Source organism: Bubalus kerabau, chromosome 6 (genome assembly GCF_029407905.1).
Source record: "Bubalus kerabau isolate K-KA32 ecotype Philippines breed swamp buffalo chromosome 6, PCC_UOA_SB_1v2, whole genome shotgun sequence".
Taxonomy (NCBI): Eukaryota; Metazoa; Chordata; class Mammalia; order Artiodactyla; family Bovidae; genus Bubalus; species Bubalus kerabau.
In genome coordinates this window covers 43,705,316-43,719,782 of record NC_073629.1, presented here as the reverse complement: position 1 = coordinate 43,719,782, position 14,467 = coordinate 43,705,316, and the positions used below count along the sequence as shown (strand labels likewise).

The window sequence follows — 14,467 nt, the reverse complement described above, 5'->3', positions numbered from 1 at the left end:
ATGAGGAAGAGACCGGAGGGGCAGGCAGGGCCGGGTATCACAGGCCTTGCATCTATTTTAGGATTTGAACCTTCCCTTCAGAGAGCAGTGGGAATCAGTGAAGGGTGACAGCAGAAGAGTAACAGGAGCAGACTTGCCTTTTCAAGCTATCACTCTGGCTGCCGTGAAGAATACTCAATAGAAAGGCAAGGAGTGGACATGGGGAGGCTCTTGTCTGCATGAGAGGTACTGCCTGAGAGTTAGCAGAACTGAGGAGAAGTAAGTGCATTCAAGAGATGCTTAGGAGGGAAAAGCAATAAGGCAGAGCACAGTAGAATATGGAAATGAGAGAGATGGAAGGACTTCTGGGTGCTAGCTTGAGTGATTATGGAAGCTGTATCTTTTACTGAATTAGGGTTGGAGGGCCAGGGTATTGTTGTTACTATTTTGGGGTGGGGGCATATTCAAGAGATTCTTCTTACACAGTGAGACCCCATGGACTGTAGCCCACCAGACTCCTCCATCCATGGAATTCTCCAGGCAAGAGTACTGGAGTGGGTTGCCATTTCCTTCTCCAGGGGATCTTCCCAACCCAGGGATGGGACCCGGGTCTCCTGCATTGCAGGTAGATTCTTTACCAGAATCTGAGATTGTGAGCTCAGATTCTGAGCCACCAGAAAAGCCCATGAGATACCTTAAGACGCCCAAATGGAAATGTCATGTATGTGGTTGGCTGTACCATTTTGGAGTTTTAAGGAATCAGTGCTAGAGAGAAGCCCTTAAAGCTTATTGGCAGATAGATGGTAACTTATGTCAATGAGTTTGTATAGGGCAGTGATCCTCAAAATGTGGTCCCTCCTACCAGAAGCACTGATAGCACCTGGAAATTTGTTAGAAGTGCACAGTCTCAACCCCTTCCCCAGACCTACTGAATCTGAAACTCAGGTGGGGTCCAGCATTCTGTGTTCTAAGAAGCCATACTGGCAGTGCTGATGCTGATGATATTAAAGTTGAGAGTGCCCAGGCTTGGGAGAAAGTATGAAGTATGAAGAATCTGAGTCTGGAGTTGAACCTTGAGGAGATGGGAGGTGAAGGATGACTTTGCACAGAACATTGGGATGGAGTAGTGTTGAGAGGGGTAGAATCCAGAAACAATGAAGAGAATATTCAGAGGGAATTACCTGTTCCTGACATATTAATAGTAAATAAAATGATGCTTGCAGAATGTTCCCTGGATTTAGAATAAGCAAATCCAGAGAGACAGAAAGTAGATTAGTGATTGTCAGGGATGGAAAGGGGAGGGAGAGGGAATGATGAGTTATTACAAATGGTTATAGTTTCTTTCTGGGGTGACAGAAATGGTTTGAAATTAGTGGTGTGAATTGTTGTTGTTCAGCCACTCAGTCGTGTCCGACTCTTTGCAATCCCATGGACTGCAGCGTGCCAGGCTTCCCTGTTCTTCACCATCTCCTGGAGTTTGCTCAAACTCATATCCATCTACAATCTTATCCTCTGTTGTTCCCTTCTCCTTCTGCCTTCTATCTTTCCCAGCATCAGGGTCTTTTCTAATGAGTCAGTTCTTGCCATCAGGTGGCCAAAGTACTGGAGCTTCAGCTTCAGCATCAGTCCTTCCAATGAATATTCAGGATTGATTTCCTTTAGGATGGACTGGTTTGATCTCCTTGCAGTGCAGGGACTCTCAAGAGTCTTCTCCAACACCATAGTTCAAAAGCATCAATTGTTCAGTGCTCAGCCTTCTTTATTGAATTGTGACTGTACTGAAATTGTGATTTGTGACTGTACTAAAAATCACATTACGAAAACACTGAAAATCACCAAGTTGTGAACTTTAGAAAGGCTAAAATGATAAATTTTATTTCATTACAAAAAATTCACCTGGGTTTAGCAGTAAGGAGATCATTGGTGACCTTAGTGAGACATGTTGTTGGCATGGATGAGGGTAGAAACAGAGTTGGTTAAGATGTGAGAGAAGAGAAAGTGGTAGCAGTAAGATGCGTAATTTTTCAGACAAGTCTTATTTTAAAGAGGAAGCCAAAGAGAGGGTAGTGGTTGAAGTCAAGAAAATTTTTTATTTTAAAAATGGTAGGAACGTGAAAAATGTTAAAATTCTATTGGGAAGGGTCCAAGAGAGAGATATAGAAAGGAAAGAAATCATCCATTGTGTTGAATAATTATGCAGTTTCAGAGTGGGAAGAACTTTTGAGTTTACTAAAGCCTGATGTATTCCTAAACTTCACCTCCATTTCACATAACAATGTAGGTGGAAAATATTCCTTGCGACTCATCTTCCAATTCAAACTTGAAACATTGTGTGGGTCAGGTATCTTGCTGCCTTCCAGGACCAACCATTTTATTTTTACATGGTGCTGACTACATCGGGTGGTTGAGAAAACTCAACAGGAAAGATTTATTTATAAAATGGGAGATAATATGACTTGTGGACACAATGGGGGAGGAGACATTGGGACCTATTGAGAGAGTAGCTTTGAAACATATTTATTACCATATATAAAATTAGATAACCTGTGGAAATTTGATGCATGATGCAGGGAGCTCAAATCAGGTGCTCTGTGACAACTATAGGGGATGAGGTGGGAGGTGGGAGAGAGATTCCAGAAGGTGGGGACATATGTATACATCTGGCTGATTCATGTTAATGTATAGCAGAAACCAATGCAATATTGTAAAGCAATTGTTCTCCGATTAAAAATAAGTATACTTAAATAAAAAATATTTCTTTTATGGAGTAAAATCTTTCAGCTTCTTAAGGGTACCTTCCAACTTATTTTAGTCCTTCATCCTCACTGCCTGAAGAACCCAGTGCCATCACTTCCTGAACCTTTTGTGAATTATCTGGTATTGATTGGGTCAATGCTGATTTTTCCACTGTTACCTTAGTATTCAGTTTTCTTAGTCTTCTAATTTATTGTCACTCATTTATCTGATTTCTAGCTTTCAGAATTTTCTTGATGTTGTCTGCTCTCATCTCCCTGACCTTGTTGGATTCCATGTTAAAAAGCCCTTTAGAATTCTCCTTCGGGTGGGGTTTTGGTAGATACATATATTTATTGTCACCTTTATCATTTTCTCTCTCTTTTTCCCACAGAGAATGTGTATCATGTCTTTGTGTCCCTTCACTTTTATGGTTGCTCTCCTTTGACTGTGTATGTGCCAGGTGCCATTAATAAGCCATTTTTCTCTTGCCTAGTTACGAGGGCAGCTTTTGGGAACCTCCTGCCTTCATGAGGATTAAATGTGTTAATGTGTCTAAATTACCCAGCATAGTAAGTTTTGGTAAAAAAGGTATGTCATCAACTTCCCCCAGTCCTGAGGATGTGACTTAATTTTACTGCATCCTTAAATGTCTGCCTGTCTTTCTAGCCTGCTATGACTGCCTTCTATCCTAGTTTCGTCAGATGGCCTATTAACTCTCCCTTCACTCTCAAGTCTACATGTTTGATCACCACATCACTAGAGTTGTCTTTTCAGTTGTTGGTAGAGACTGGCTGTGCTAGGACAAGAGATATCATAATAATCTCACCATGCTTTGCAGACAGTCAGAAAGACTGGATTTGGAACTTGTCTGATAACCTATATTTGTGCATTTTGTTTAGCTGAGTCTAGGTGGGAAGGTATACTTGAAGAAGTAAGGGGCACCTTCAATTCTTATAATTTCTTCTATTCTTTTTAAATGCTGAGTTTTTTTCTTTTCTTTACCAAAGCAGAAGTTTTTGATCTAGTGTTTGTGGAGAGAATTCAGAGGATCAGTGGATTTAGATGACAAAAATTCTTTATTTTCACTAGCCTCATAAGCTAATGTGCGCGTGTTCAGTTGCTCAATCGTGTCCAGCTCTTTGTGACCATGAACCACCTGCCGGGCTCTTTTGTTCGTGGGATTTTCCCGGCGAGAATATTCGAATGGGTTGCCATTTTCTCCTCCAGGGGATCTTCCTGTCCCAGGGATTGAATGCCGGTGTCTCCTGCATTGGCAGGTGGATTCTTTACCACTGAACCACCTGGGAAGTCCCAATTTATAAGATTAAATTCAACAACTGGGTTGGCTGAAAAGTTCGTTTGGATTTTTCTGTAAGATAATTTTTCCAAAAGATGTAACAGCAGTAAAACCTGAACGAACTTTTTGGTAACTCAATATAAATGTTGTAAATATTAAACTATAGTAGTATTAGCAATTCAAGTGACTTTTTCACAATAGAAACTATAGACATTTTAATATCCCATTACAGCTGTTGTGTATATCTTTAGATATTTATGTTCACTCCTTTAAAACTATAATCAGACCTACTACTACTATGTTAAGAATGGTATTATACATAATTATTGTATTATATATTTGTTTTTGTTATATTTTGTTAACTTTACGTTTAATTACATTTGTCTTTGATCAGTTCTATGTATTTTATTCATTTGAAAACATTTTGAAAAGAGGGGTCCATGAGAATGCTGCAGGGGTCCATGACAAACAAAAGGTTCTGAACCTTGTCCTAAAAAGACAAGTTCCTACAAAGGAATGTGTTGTTATTTATATAAATTAGTATTTTTTTCTTAGATCCATAGCTGCTACTTTCACTAGCTTAATCCATTATAATTTGCTTCTTAATATATGATTTATGTCTTTACAAGATGTTTGAAAAGGGGGCTCTTTTGTTTTTCCCTATGTGTTTAGATAGCATTGAAAAAGAACTCTTTAAATCAGGATGAAATACCTAGAATAACCCTTCCTTAACATAGGTTAACTTTGAAGTTTCAGGACTTAAACATTTCTGTTAGGCTGCCTTGCTTAAGTTAACCTACCATTTTTAAATTAGGTGATCAGGATGCTGAAACTCAGTGATGTTGATGTTGCATTTCAGTTCGCGGCTTAGCAGCCATCGGTTCAAGTTCCCTTGACTGGTTGTGATACAAGACTTAGTTCTATGTTAATTATGTGTTAAAACCTTAAAGAGTCATTTTCTCCCCATGAAATGTCTTCTGTGGCGTTCCCCACTGGGCCTCCACTTTGTGTGGTACATTTGACTTTGTGATTGGCAGGTGCCTGACCGCTCTGTTCATTCAGGTCAGCAATGGGGGCTGGGCCAAGCTACTGAGAGCCTTGAGGTCAAGTTTCTTGCCTTGGACACCTTGGAACATTGTTAGTGTTAAAGCTCCAATGCCAGTTCTGCTAACTGACCTGAACTTGATACTAGAGTTTTATGTTGCCTAAAGAAGGCCTGCTAAGTTGCTCTAAAAACTTAAATAAAGGATGAAGCACTCAGTTTTCGATGCAGTAGGTCTCCACTTTTCCTAGAACCTGAGAGGAGATTGTTTGGAAGCAGGATGGCATTTTCCTTAGCAATTTTTGTGGGGATGAAGGTGGGGGTAGGGGAGCAGAATGGAAGTGGTGGCATTTAATCTGTGAAAGTAACTGCCAGGTTTTATTGACCTGAATACATTGTCCCCCTTAGTCTTTTATGTTTGTATTTGCCATATGGGCTTTCCTGATGGCTCAGATGGTAAAGAATCTGCTTGTAATGCAGCAGACTCAGGTTTGATTCCTGGGTTGGGAAGATCTCCTGGAGAAGGGAATGGCTACCCAGTCCAGTGTTCTTGTCTGGAGAATCCCCATGGACAGAGGAGCCTGGTGGGCTACAGTCCATAGGGTTGCAGAGAGTCAGACACAACTGAATGACTTTCACTTTCACCACTCTGCTGTATTCCTGCCAGATGGTTATTTCTCTTTCTGAATACCTCTGATGATGATGCATGTTTTACTTAATGAAACACTCATTGTTAATAATAAGAATAATAGTCATAATACTTATTGAGTGGTTCCTTTGTGCTAGGCACTATAGGAAGGACATTGTTTTTTTTTAATGAAATCCAACAACAGTTCTGTGAATATTAAATTAGTAACTTCATTTCACAAATCAGGAAAGCAAAACAGATGGAGGTAAAATTGGCTTGAGCTCCCAGCCAATACGTGGCAGAGTTGGAATTTGAAGGCAATCTGATCACAGAGCTCTGGTTCCTAAATCTGCTTTCTCTTAACTCAGCTTGTTGGATTCAAGCAATTTCAGAAGTGCTTGAGTTAAGCTGTAGGAGTAGTTAACTAGTAGGATCTGATGTGTTATATAAGTTTACCATGTTGACAGCTGTGAAACCAAACAAGCATGTATCCAACTGACATATTATTTTGAGTATTCAAAATGCATGTCTTTAATGTTACTTTTTTTTTTTTTTGTCTTCATAGGGATGCTTCCTTTGGAAATTGCACTTACAATCTCACCATCCTCGACTGTTTGCAGGGAATCAGAAAGGTAATAACAATTTCCTTGCTGTAGCTGCCATCGTAATTTAACAATATGAAAAAGGAGTGGAGCTGCTATCTTTGTTGTTGGAGAGAAGGGAGAGGGGGTAGTAAGAAGGTGGCTTTCTACTTCTTGAATGATGGTTGATCTGCAAAATACAGACCACAGGGCCAACAGGGGAGGTGTTCTGGGGGATAACTCTTATAGACGCAGAAGGGGTCTCCCTTTCTCACTTAAACTACTTGTGTTAGCATTTCTACCTGCTGCCATTGCTGTGACCTTGCTTTGTCACCTGCTCAGCTTCCTTATCAAGCTAGATCTTGGTGTGAGAGAGGCAGGAAGTCATCTAAGCCACAACTCGCCTCTGTCAGTGTGGAGAACATTCCCACCTTGTTTTTCTCATTGGATAGTATTACATACCCAGGAAGTAGTCAGCAGGTTAGATATTATTATCTCACTTTTACAGATGAGGAAACAACCCCAGAGAGGTTAAGTCACTCTCAGGGCCACAGGGAGTTATTAGGGCTTCTTCTAACTCAGATTTCCATATCAGTCTGGAGTTCCTTCTAGTATCTTATCTGGGTATGTCATAAACCCATGGTTGTCCCAGTGTGGGAACTTGTGCAGAGATGCGGATGCTCAGACCTCATCCAATAGCAACTGGACCATAAACTCTGGGAGCGGTGCCCTGCTGTCTGTGTGATCTGATGCACTCTAAAGTTTACAGCCATAGTTATTGAGTCATTTATATACGTTGTGGAGAAGTTAATCCAAAAGATTGTTGAGAACTTTGGAATATGTTTTAGAAACATTGATTTACAGTCTGAGTCATGCATGTTATGCTGTGAATTCTAAAGAAGCTTTGGAGTACATCATTCCATCTCGAACATACAGCCATGACTTTTACCAGCCAGGAATGTATGTATTTCATAACCCATTGGCAAGGGTCATCGTGTAAATATAGTATCAGTAGTGAGCTTTGTTCTAGATTCTTTTCTCTGATGCAGTATAACATTGCTTTTGCCTTATTTCAAGTTGAGAAAATTGCTATGTAAAATATGCTACTTGTTTTCTGTATGTTTGTTTTTGACTTTGTTATTTCATTTTAAAATGAACTTAAACTCTGTAAAACTTTAAAATGGTTTCCAAACATTTTTCGTTTCACTTAAAAACTATCAAAATAACCTAGCCTATCTCCTGCGAATAACATCACCAACCCACACTTCCAATAACACAAGGACCCTTATGTATATTTCAGCCAGTATACAATCCAGAATTTTAGCATTTAAAAAATATGACTCAATGGAGAAGGGTAATCTATTTATTGTCACTATTATTATTATTGCTTATCCTGCCATCTGGTACAAGCTGTTTCTTTTATAATACATATGAAATTGAAGAAGAGTTCACACTGGAGTATCCCTCCTGTTGTTATGGTAACTGATAACTTGATACAGACATTTATGACATCCTTGCTCATGTAAAAGGAGGACATGACTTTATTCATTAATAAGGTCTTCTGTAAATTTCTTGTTTCATTAAATGCTGGGGTTTATTTTACCCAAATGTAAATGAGATTTAGAGGATCTGATTGATTGTTCAACATGTCTCTAAGTAACTAGGACACATTGCCTCTCTGAACGCTCTTATATGGGGCTTCCCAGGTGGCGCAGTTGTCAAGAATCCACCTGCCAATGCAGGAGACTCAAGAAACACAGGTTTGATCCTGGGTCAGGAAGATCCTCTGGGGTAAGGTGGGCTACAGTCCAGGGGATCGAAAAGAGTTGGGCATGATCGAGCGTGTGCACATGCCCACACACACACACACACACACTCAGGCTATTTTTGTGGCAGTGAGTACTGTATCTCCTATGAAGGTAGAGTATGTCCACATTTTTGCCTTTTTAGAAAGCATATCTTTCTGATTTTGATGTATTGGCGTCATTATAAGCACAGGTTGTATATGTGTGAACTACACATAGAGGCATACACAAACACAAACACTCTTTAAAAAAAGAGGAAGGAAAGTGGTAGTTCAGGGCATGTATTCTCACTGTTGTGCCTGGAATGGTACATGAAGATGAAGTAAGCTGCTTTGTTTCAAGGTGAAATAATTGAGATAGGTGGTTCTGCTTGTCCTGTAGAGGTTGTCTCAGCCAGTGTTGTCAGAGTCACTTAGGAAGGCATTTAAAAAACGATGATCCCACCCTCAAAAACCTGATTTCATAGTTCTGCGATGGGGCCCAGGGGTCTGTATTTTAAATATAAATTACCTTATGTGCAGGTGTTCTACATTTTGGAAAACGCCAGTCTCTAAGGTATTTTCAAAGATAGATGTACTAAACTTGGCTTAATAGATTCTTCTATTTTTAATGACTTGATCATGTAACTTTTAAAAGTAACTGATTTTGTATTCTAAGGTAATTTGTGTCGCTTCATGACTTATAAAACAAAAGACACCTCTTCAAAATATTATGTCTGAATAAGCCAGATACTTTTAAATTCTAAATCATTGGTTATAAAAAAGAAGTATGAAAATTTTCTTTGTTGTTAAAAGATCGATTCTTCCTTCTAAATTGTAAGAGTAGTCAAGTACATTTTTACTCTTTCAAAAACTATCACTGTAAAACAAATTCTCTCATTGTAGACTTTAGGAACAAATAAGGGCCTATTAAGTAAAAACTCCCTTTTTACCAAATATCTCATTAATGATAAAAAGGAAAAAAACCTGAGAATAACTGATTTTTCTTCCAGCTGAAAATTTAATCACGATTATATATTCTGTTATAGTTAGTATGAATTAATTGCATAGTTCCCAATAGGTTTTAACTATACATTTATAGTATGATCCATTATATATATATATGAATAATTTTAATTAAAAACTAATGTATATCAGAACTAAAGAAGCATATTGTGTGGGACATATTTTCATATTTTTCTAAGTGTTTAGTCCCAAAGACAGCCCCAAAGCAAAATTATGTATGTTAGATGGTTTCTAGATATGTATTATGAATTGAAAGTTGCAAATTTTCTCCTTCAGGTCAGGCAGAATCATTTGTGAGCAGGAATTCCAGAAATGCCTAGAAGTCGTTATCAATTTCACATGAAAAACTAATTCAAATTCTGCTTTTAGGGATTACAACATGGATTTTTTGACTTTGAGACATTTGATGTGGATGAATATGAACATTATGAGGTTTGTACATTTTAATTTTTTGGAAGCTATAATTTCACATTGATTAAATTGTTCTTTTATTCCTAGCACTCAGGTATTACAAATTGATTGACTGCTAAATAAAAGCATTCTGCAGTTTTCTATAGTTGTCAGCTTCATCCTTTCAGCTTTGATTATTGCCTTTGAACTAGGAGTTATCAAAATTTTAGTTTAGGAAAATACCATGTCTCTCTATATTCTTTCATCAAACCTTTATTGACAGTTGCTTTGAACCTTTAGTTTATAAGAAAAAACAATTTAAAAGTATAATTTGGTAGTAAAATCATGTTACTTTTATTTAAAAATCCAGGTTTTGATTAAAACAAAACCAGATTTGTGCCTTGTAATATTTTTGTGTATATCTTGATTTGAAAGGTGGCTAATGTACTCAGTTCTGAGAGTTGGTTGAATTTTTTTTTTTTACCACGGGATCATAACAAAGGGTTCCCCTAGTGGCTCAGCCATAAGGAATCTGCTTGCAATGTGTGAGATGCAGAAGAGGGGTTGGGAAGATCCCCTGGAGGAAGAAATAGCAATCCACTCTAGTATTCTTGCCTGAAAAATACCACGGACAGAGAAGACTGGCAGGCTACAGTCCATGCAGTTGCAAAGAGTCCAACATGACTGAGAGACTAAACACAGACACACACACTATTACAAAGTTTTTGAATAGTATCTTGCTGCTCAGCAAGGCAGTTTAGGCAAAGGCTGTCAAGGTTACATTGTGCTATAAGGAGGTGTGAGGGAAGAGCACTTCCGGGTTAGTAGAGGAGTCTTCAGTTCAGTTCACTTCAGTCCCTCAGTTGTGTCCGACTCTTTGTGATCCCATGAACCGCAGCACGCCAGGCCTCCCTGTCCATCACCAACTCCCGGAGTTTGCCCAAACTCATGTCCATTGAGTCAATGATGCCATCCAACCATCTCATCCTCTGTCATCCCCTTCTCCTCCCACCTTGAATCTTTTCCAGCATCAGGGTCTTTTCAAATGAGTCAGCTCTTCACATGAGGTGGCCAAATTATTGGAGCTTCAGCTTCAACATTAGTCCTTCCAACGAACACCCAGGACTGATCTCCTTTAGGATGGACTGGTTGGATCTCTTTGCAGTCCAAGGGACTCTCAAGAGTCTTCTCCAACACCACAGTTCAAAAGCATCAGTTCTTCAGCATTCAGCTTTCTTTATAGTCCAACTCTCACATCCATACATGACCACTGGAAAAACCATAGCCTTGACTAGACAGACCTTTGTTGGCAAAGTAATGTCTCTGCTTTTTAATATGTTGTCTAGGTTGGTCATAACTTTCATGGCTGCAATCACCATCTGCAGTGATTTTGGAGCCCAAAAAAATAAAGTCAGCCACTGTTTACACTGTTTCCCATCTATTTACCATGAAGTGATGGGACTGGATGCCACGATCTTCATTTTCTGAATGTTGAGCTTTAAGCCAACTTTCTCACTCTCCTCTTTCACTTTCATGAAGAGGCTCTTTAGTTCTTCTTCACTTTCTGCCATAAGGGTGGTGTCATCTGCATATCTGAGGTTATTGATATTTCTCCCCGCAATCTTGATCAAGCTTGTACTTCATCCAGCCCAGCGTTTCTCATGATGTATTCTACGTATAAGTTAAATAAGCAGGGTGACAATATACAGCCTTGACATATTCCTTTCCCTATTTGGAACCAGTCTGTTGTCCATGTCCATGTCCAGTTCTAACTGTTGCTTCCTGACCTGCATATGGGTTTCTCAAGAGGCAGGTCCGGTGGTCTGGTATTCCCATCTCTTTCAGAATTTCCCAGTTTATTGTGATCCACACAGTTAAAGGCTTTGGCATAGTCAATAAAGCAGAAATAGATGTTTTTCTTGAACTCTTTTGCTTTTTCAATATGCAGCAGATGTTGGCAATTTGATCTCTGGTTCCTCTGCCTTTTCTAAAACCAGCTTGAACATCTGGAAGTTCACAGTTCACGTATTGCTGAAGCCTGGCTTGGAGAATTTTGAGCATTACTTTACTAGTATGTGAGATGAGTGCAATTGTGCAATAGTTTGAGCATTCTTTGGCATTGCCTTTCTTTGGGATTGGAATGAAAACTGACCTTTTCCAGTCCTGTGGCCACTGCTGAGTTTTCCAAATTTGCTGACATATTTAGTGCAGCACTTTCACAGCATCATCTTTCAGGATTTGAAATAGCTCAACTGGAATTTCATCACCTCCACTAGCTTTGTTCATAGTGATGCTTTCTAAGGCCCACTTGACTTCACATTCCAGGATGTCTGGCTCTAGGTCAGTGATCACACCATCATGATTATCTGGGTCATGAAGATCTTTTTGGTACAGTTCTTCTGTGTATTCTTGCCACCTCTTCTTAATATCTTCTGCTTCTGTTAGGTCCCTACCATTTCTGCCCTTTATGGAGCCCATCTTTGCATGAAATGTTCCGTTGGTATCTTTAATTTTCTTGAAGAGATCTCTAGTCTTTCCCATTCTGTTGTTTTCCTCTATTTCTTTGCATTGATCGCTGAGGAAGGCTTTCTTATGTCTCCTTGCTATTCTTTGGAACTCTGCATTCAGATGCTTATATCTTTCCTTTTTTCCTTTGTTTTTCGCTTCTTTTCTTTTCATAGCTATTTGTAAGGCTTCCTCAGACAGCCATTTTGCTTTTTTGCATTTCTTTTCCATGGGGATGGTCTTGATCCCTGTCTCCTGTACAGTGTCATGAACCTTCATCCATAGTTCATCAGGCACTCTGTCTATCAGATCTAGTCCCTTAAATCTATTTCTCACTTCCACTGTATAATCATAAAGGATTTGATTTAGGGTATACCTGTATGGTCTAGTGGTTTTCCCCACTTTCTTCAATTTAAGTCTGAATTTGGCAATAAGGAGTTCATGATCTGAGCCACAGTCAGCTCCCAGTCTTGTTTTTGCTGACCGTATAGAGCTTCTCCATCTTTGGCTGCAGAGAATATAATCAGTATGCTTTCAGTGTTGACCATCTGGTGATGTTCACGTGTAGAGTCTTCTCTTGTGTTGTTGGAAGAGGGTGTTTGCTATGACCAGTGTGTTCTCTTGGCAGAACTCTATTAGCCTTTGCCCTGCTTCATTCCATACTCCAAGGCCAAATTTGCCTGTTACTCCAGGTGTTTCTTGACTTCCTCCTTTTGCATTCCAGTCCCCTATAATGAAAAGGACATCTTCTTTAGGTGTTAGTTCTAAAAGGTCTTATAGGTCTTCAGAGAACCATTCAACTTCAGCTTCTTCAGCATTACTGGTTGGGGCATTGACTTGGATTGGCATGATATTGAATGGTTTGCCTTGGAAATGAACAGAGATCATTCTGTTGTTTTTGAGATTGCATCCAAGTACTGCATTTCGGATTCTTTTGTTGAACCATGATAGCTACTCCATTTCTTCCAAGGGATTCCTGCTCACAGTAGTAGATATAATGGTCTTCTGAGTTAAATTCACCCATTCCAGTCCATCTTAGTTCGCTGATTCCTAGAATGTCGATGTTCACTCTTGCCGTCTCCTGTTTGACCACTTCCAATTTGCCTTGATTCATGGACCGAACATTTCAGGTTCCTGTGCAATATTGCTCTTTACAGCATCGGACCTTGCTTCTATCACCGTCACATCCACAACTGGATGATGTTGTTTTTGCTTTGGTTCTGTCCCTTCATTCTTTCTGGAGTTATTTCTCCACTGATCTCCAGTATCATATTGGGCACCTACCTAGAAGTAGTCAACTTTTCCTGAAATATGAGACACCAGTAGACTCTGAGTAGGTTGACCATTCATGAAAATGAGCTTTCTCCAGGGTTATAACATTTATCACTCTTCTTAGCAGGGCTTCCCTGGTGGCTCAGCTGGTAAAGAATCCACCTGCAATGTGGGAAACCTGGGTTTGATCCCTGGGCTGGGAATATCCCCTGGAGAAATCAAAGGCTACCCACTCCAGTATTCTGGCCTGGAGAATTCCTTGGACTTTATAGTCCTTGGGTTCACAAAGAGACACGACTGAGCTACTTTCACTTTCACTAGGAGGACAAGGGTAGCCCTCACATTCTGGTCTCTAGGTCAGGATGTATCTGTTCAGATATCCTGCTTACATGTTACGTTTGACACATCTGAGAAGAAACTAATCATCTTTCACCCAAACATGGGCTTTGGCTTTGTTCATCTGTGTGAATGGCATCACTATTCTACTGTTCACCCAGGCTCAAGACTAAAAACATCACTTTTTTCCTCTCCGTAATCTGTTGACTATTTGAGTTCCCGTTGCTAGGGCCCCAGGGGTGTGTTTCGTCTCTCTCTTCCTCTGTGTTCTCATTTCCTTCCCCTGGCTCAGGTGTTGTGTCCTCTCTGGTAGACAATTATAACTGCTCTTTAAGGAGCCCAGGCCCTTCTCCCCTTGGTCTTTCACACACTTCACTGAATGGTATTAAAACAGAGTTCTTGCCTTGTCTTGTCCCCACACTGGCTGCCACTCCCATTACCTGGCTGAAATGAGGATAGATTCCCCTGTCCTGGCATTGTTAGCTTTGGATGCAGTCCAGCCCACCTTGCAGGCCTGTCTCCTGTTTCTTCAGTCTGTGCACTCTGTGTTCCAGCCCTCCTGGGCTGCTTATTTATTTTCTTGAATGTCTCTGCACCCTGGCTGAGCTTGTTTTCTCCAAATACCCGTCACCTTTAACATTTTCCTCTCATGTGTGTGAAATCCTACACAGATCAGCTCTCACCCTTTACAATATTCTCTCCCCCTCCATTTCATGTGTCAAGATTTGTGCTTTCCATTTTTCTTATATTATGGCTATTTGCATAAAAGCTTTATTTTCCTTACTAGATTGTAAATTCCTTGTGGACTGTACATGATTAAATGGAAAACGTGTCCTGTGTTCTTGGATAGAAAGATTTAACCTCATAAAACTGCCACTTCTCCCTAAATTAA

General features: G+C 39.8%; 1 protein-coding gene across 9 annotated transcripts in view; it reads left to right on the top strand.

Moving 5' to 3' along the window:
* Nucleotides 1–14,467, top strand: part of CDC14A (cell division cycle 14A) — a 188,449-nt gene that overhangs the window by 81,313 nt on the left and 92,669 nt on the right. For 7 of the 9 annotated variants that reach the window (XM_055584960.1, XM_055584959.1, XM_055584961.1 and 4 more), the window contains 2 exons: nt 6,248–6,314; nt 9,442–9,504. In XM_055584960.1, coding sequence (XP_055440935.1) covers nt 6,248–6,314; nt 9,442–9,504 — 130 coding nt within the window. Of the gene's footprint in view, nt 1–6,247; nt 6,315–7,969; nt 8,055–9,441; nt 9,505–14,467 lie in introns of all 9 variants that reach the window. The other 2 variants (XM_055584967.1, XM_055584968.1) reach the window with 1 other exon arrangement.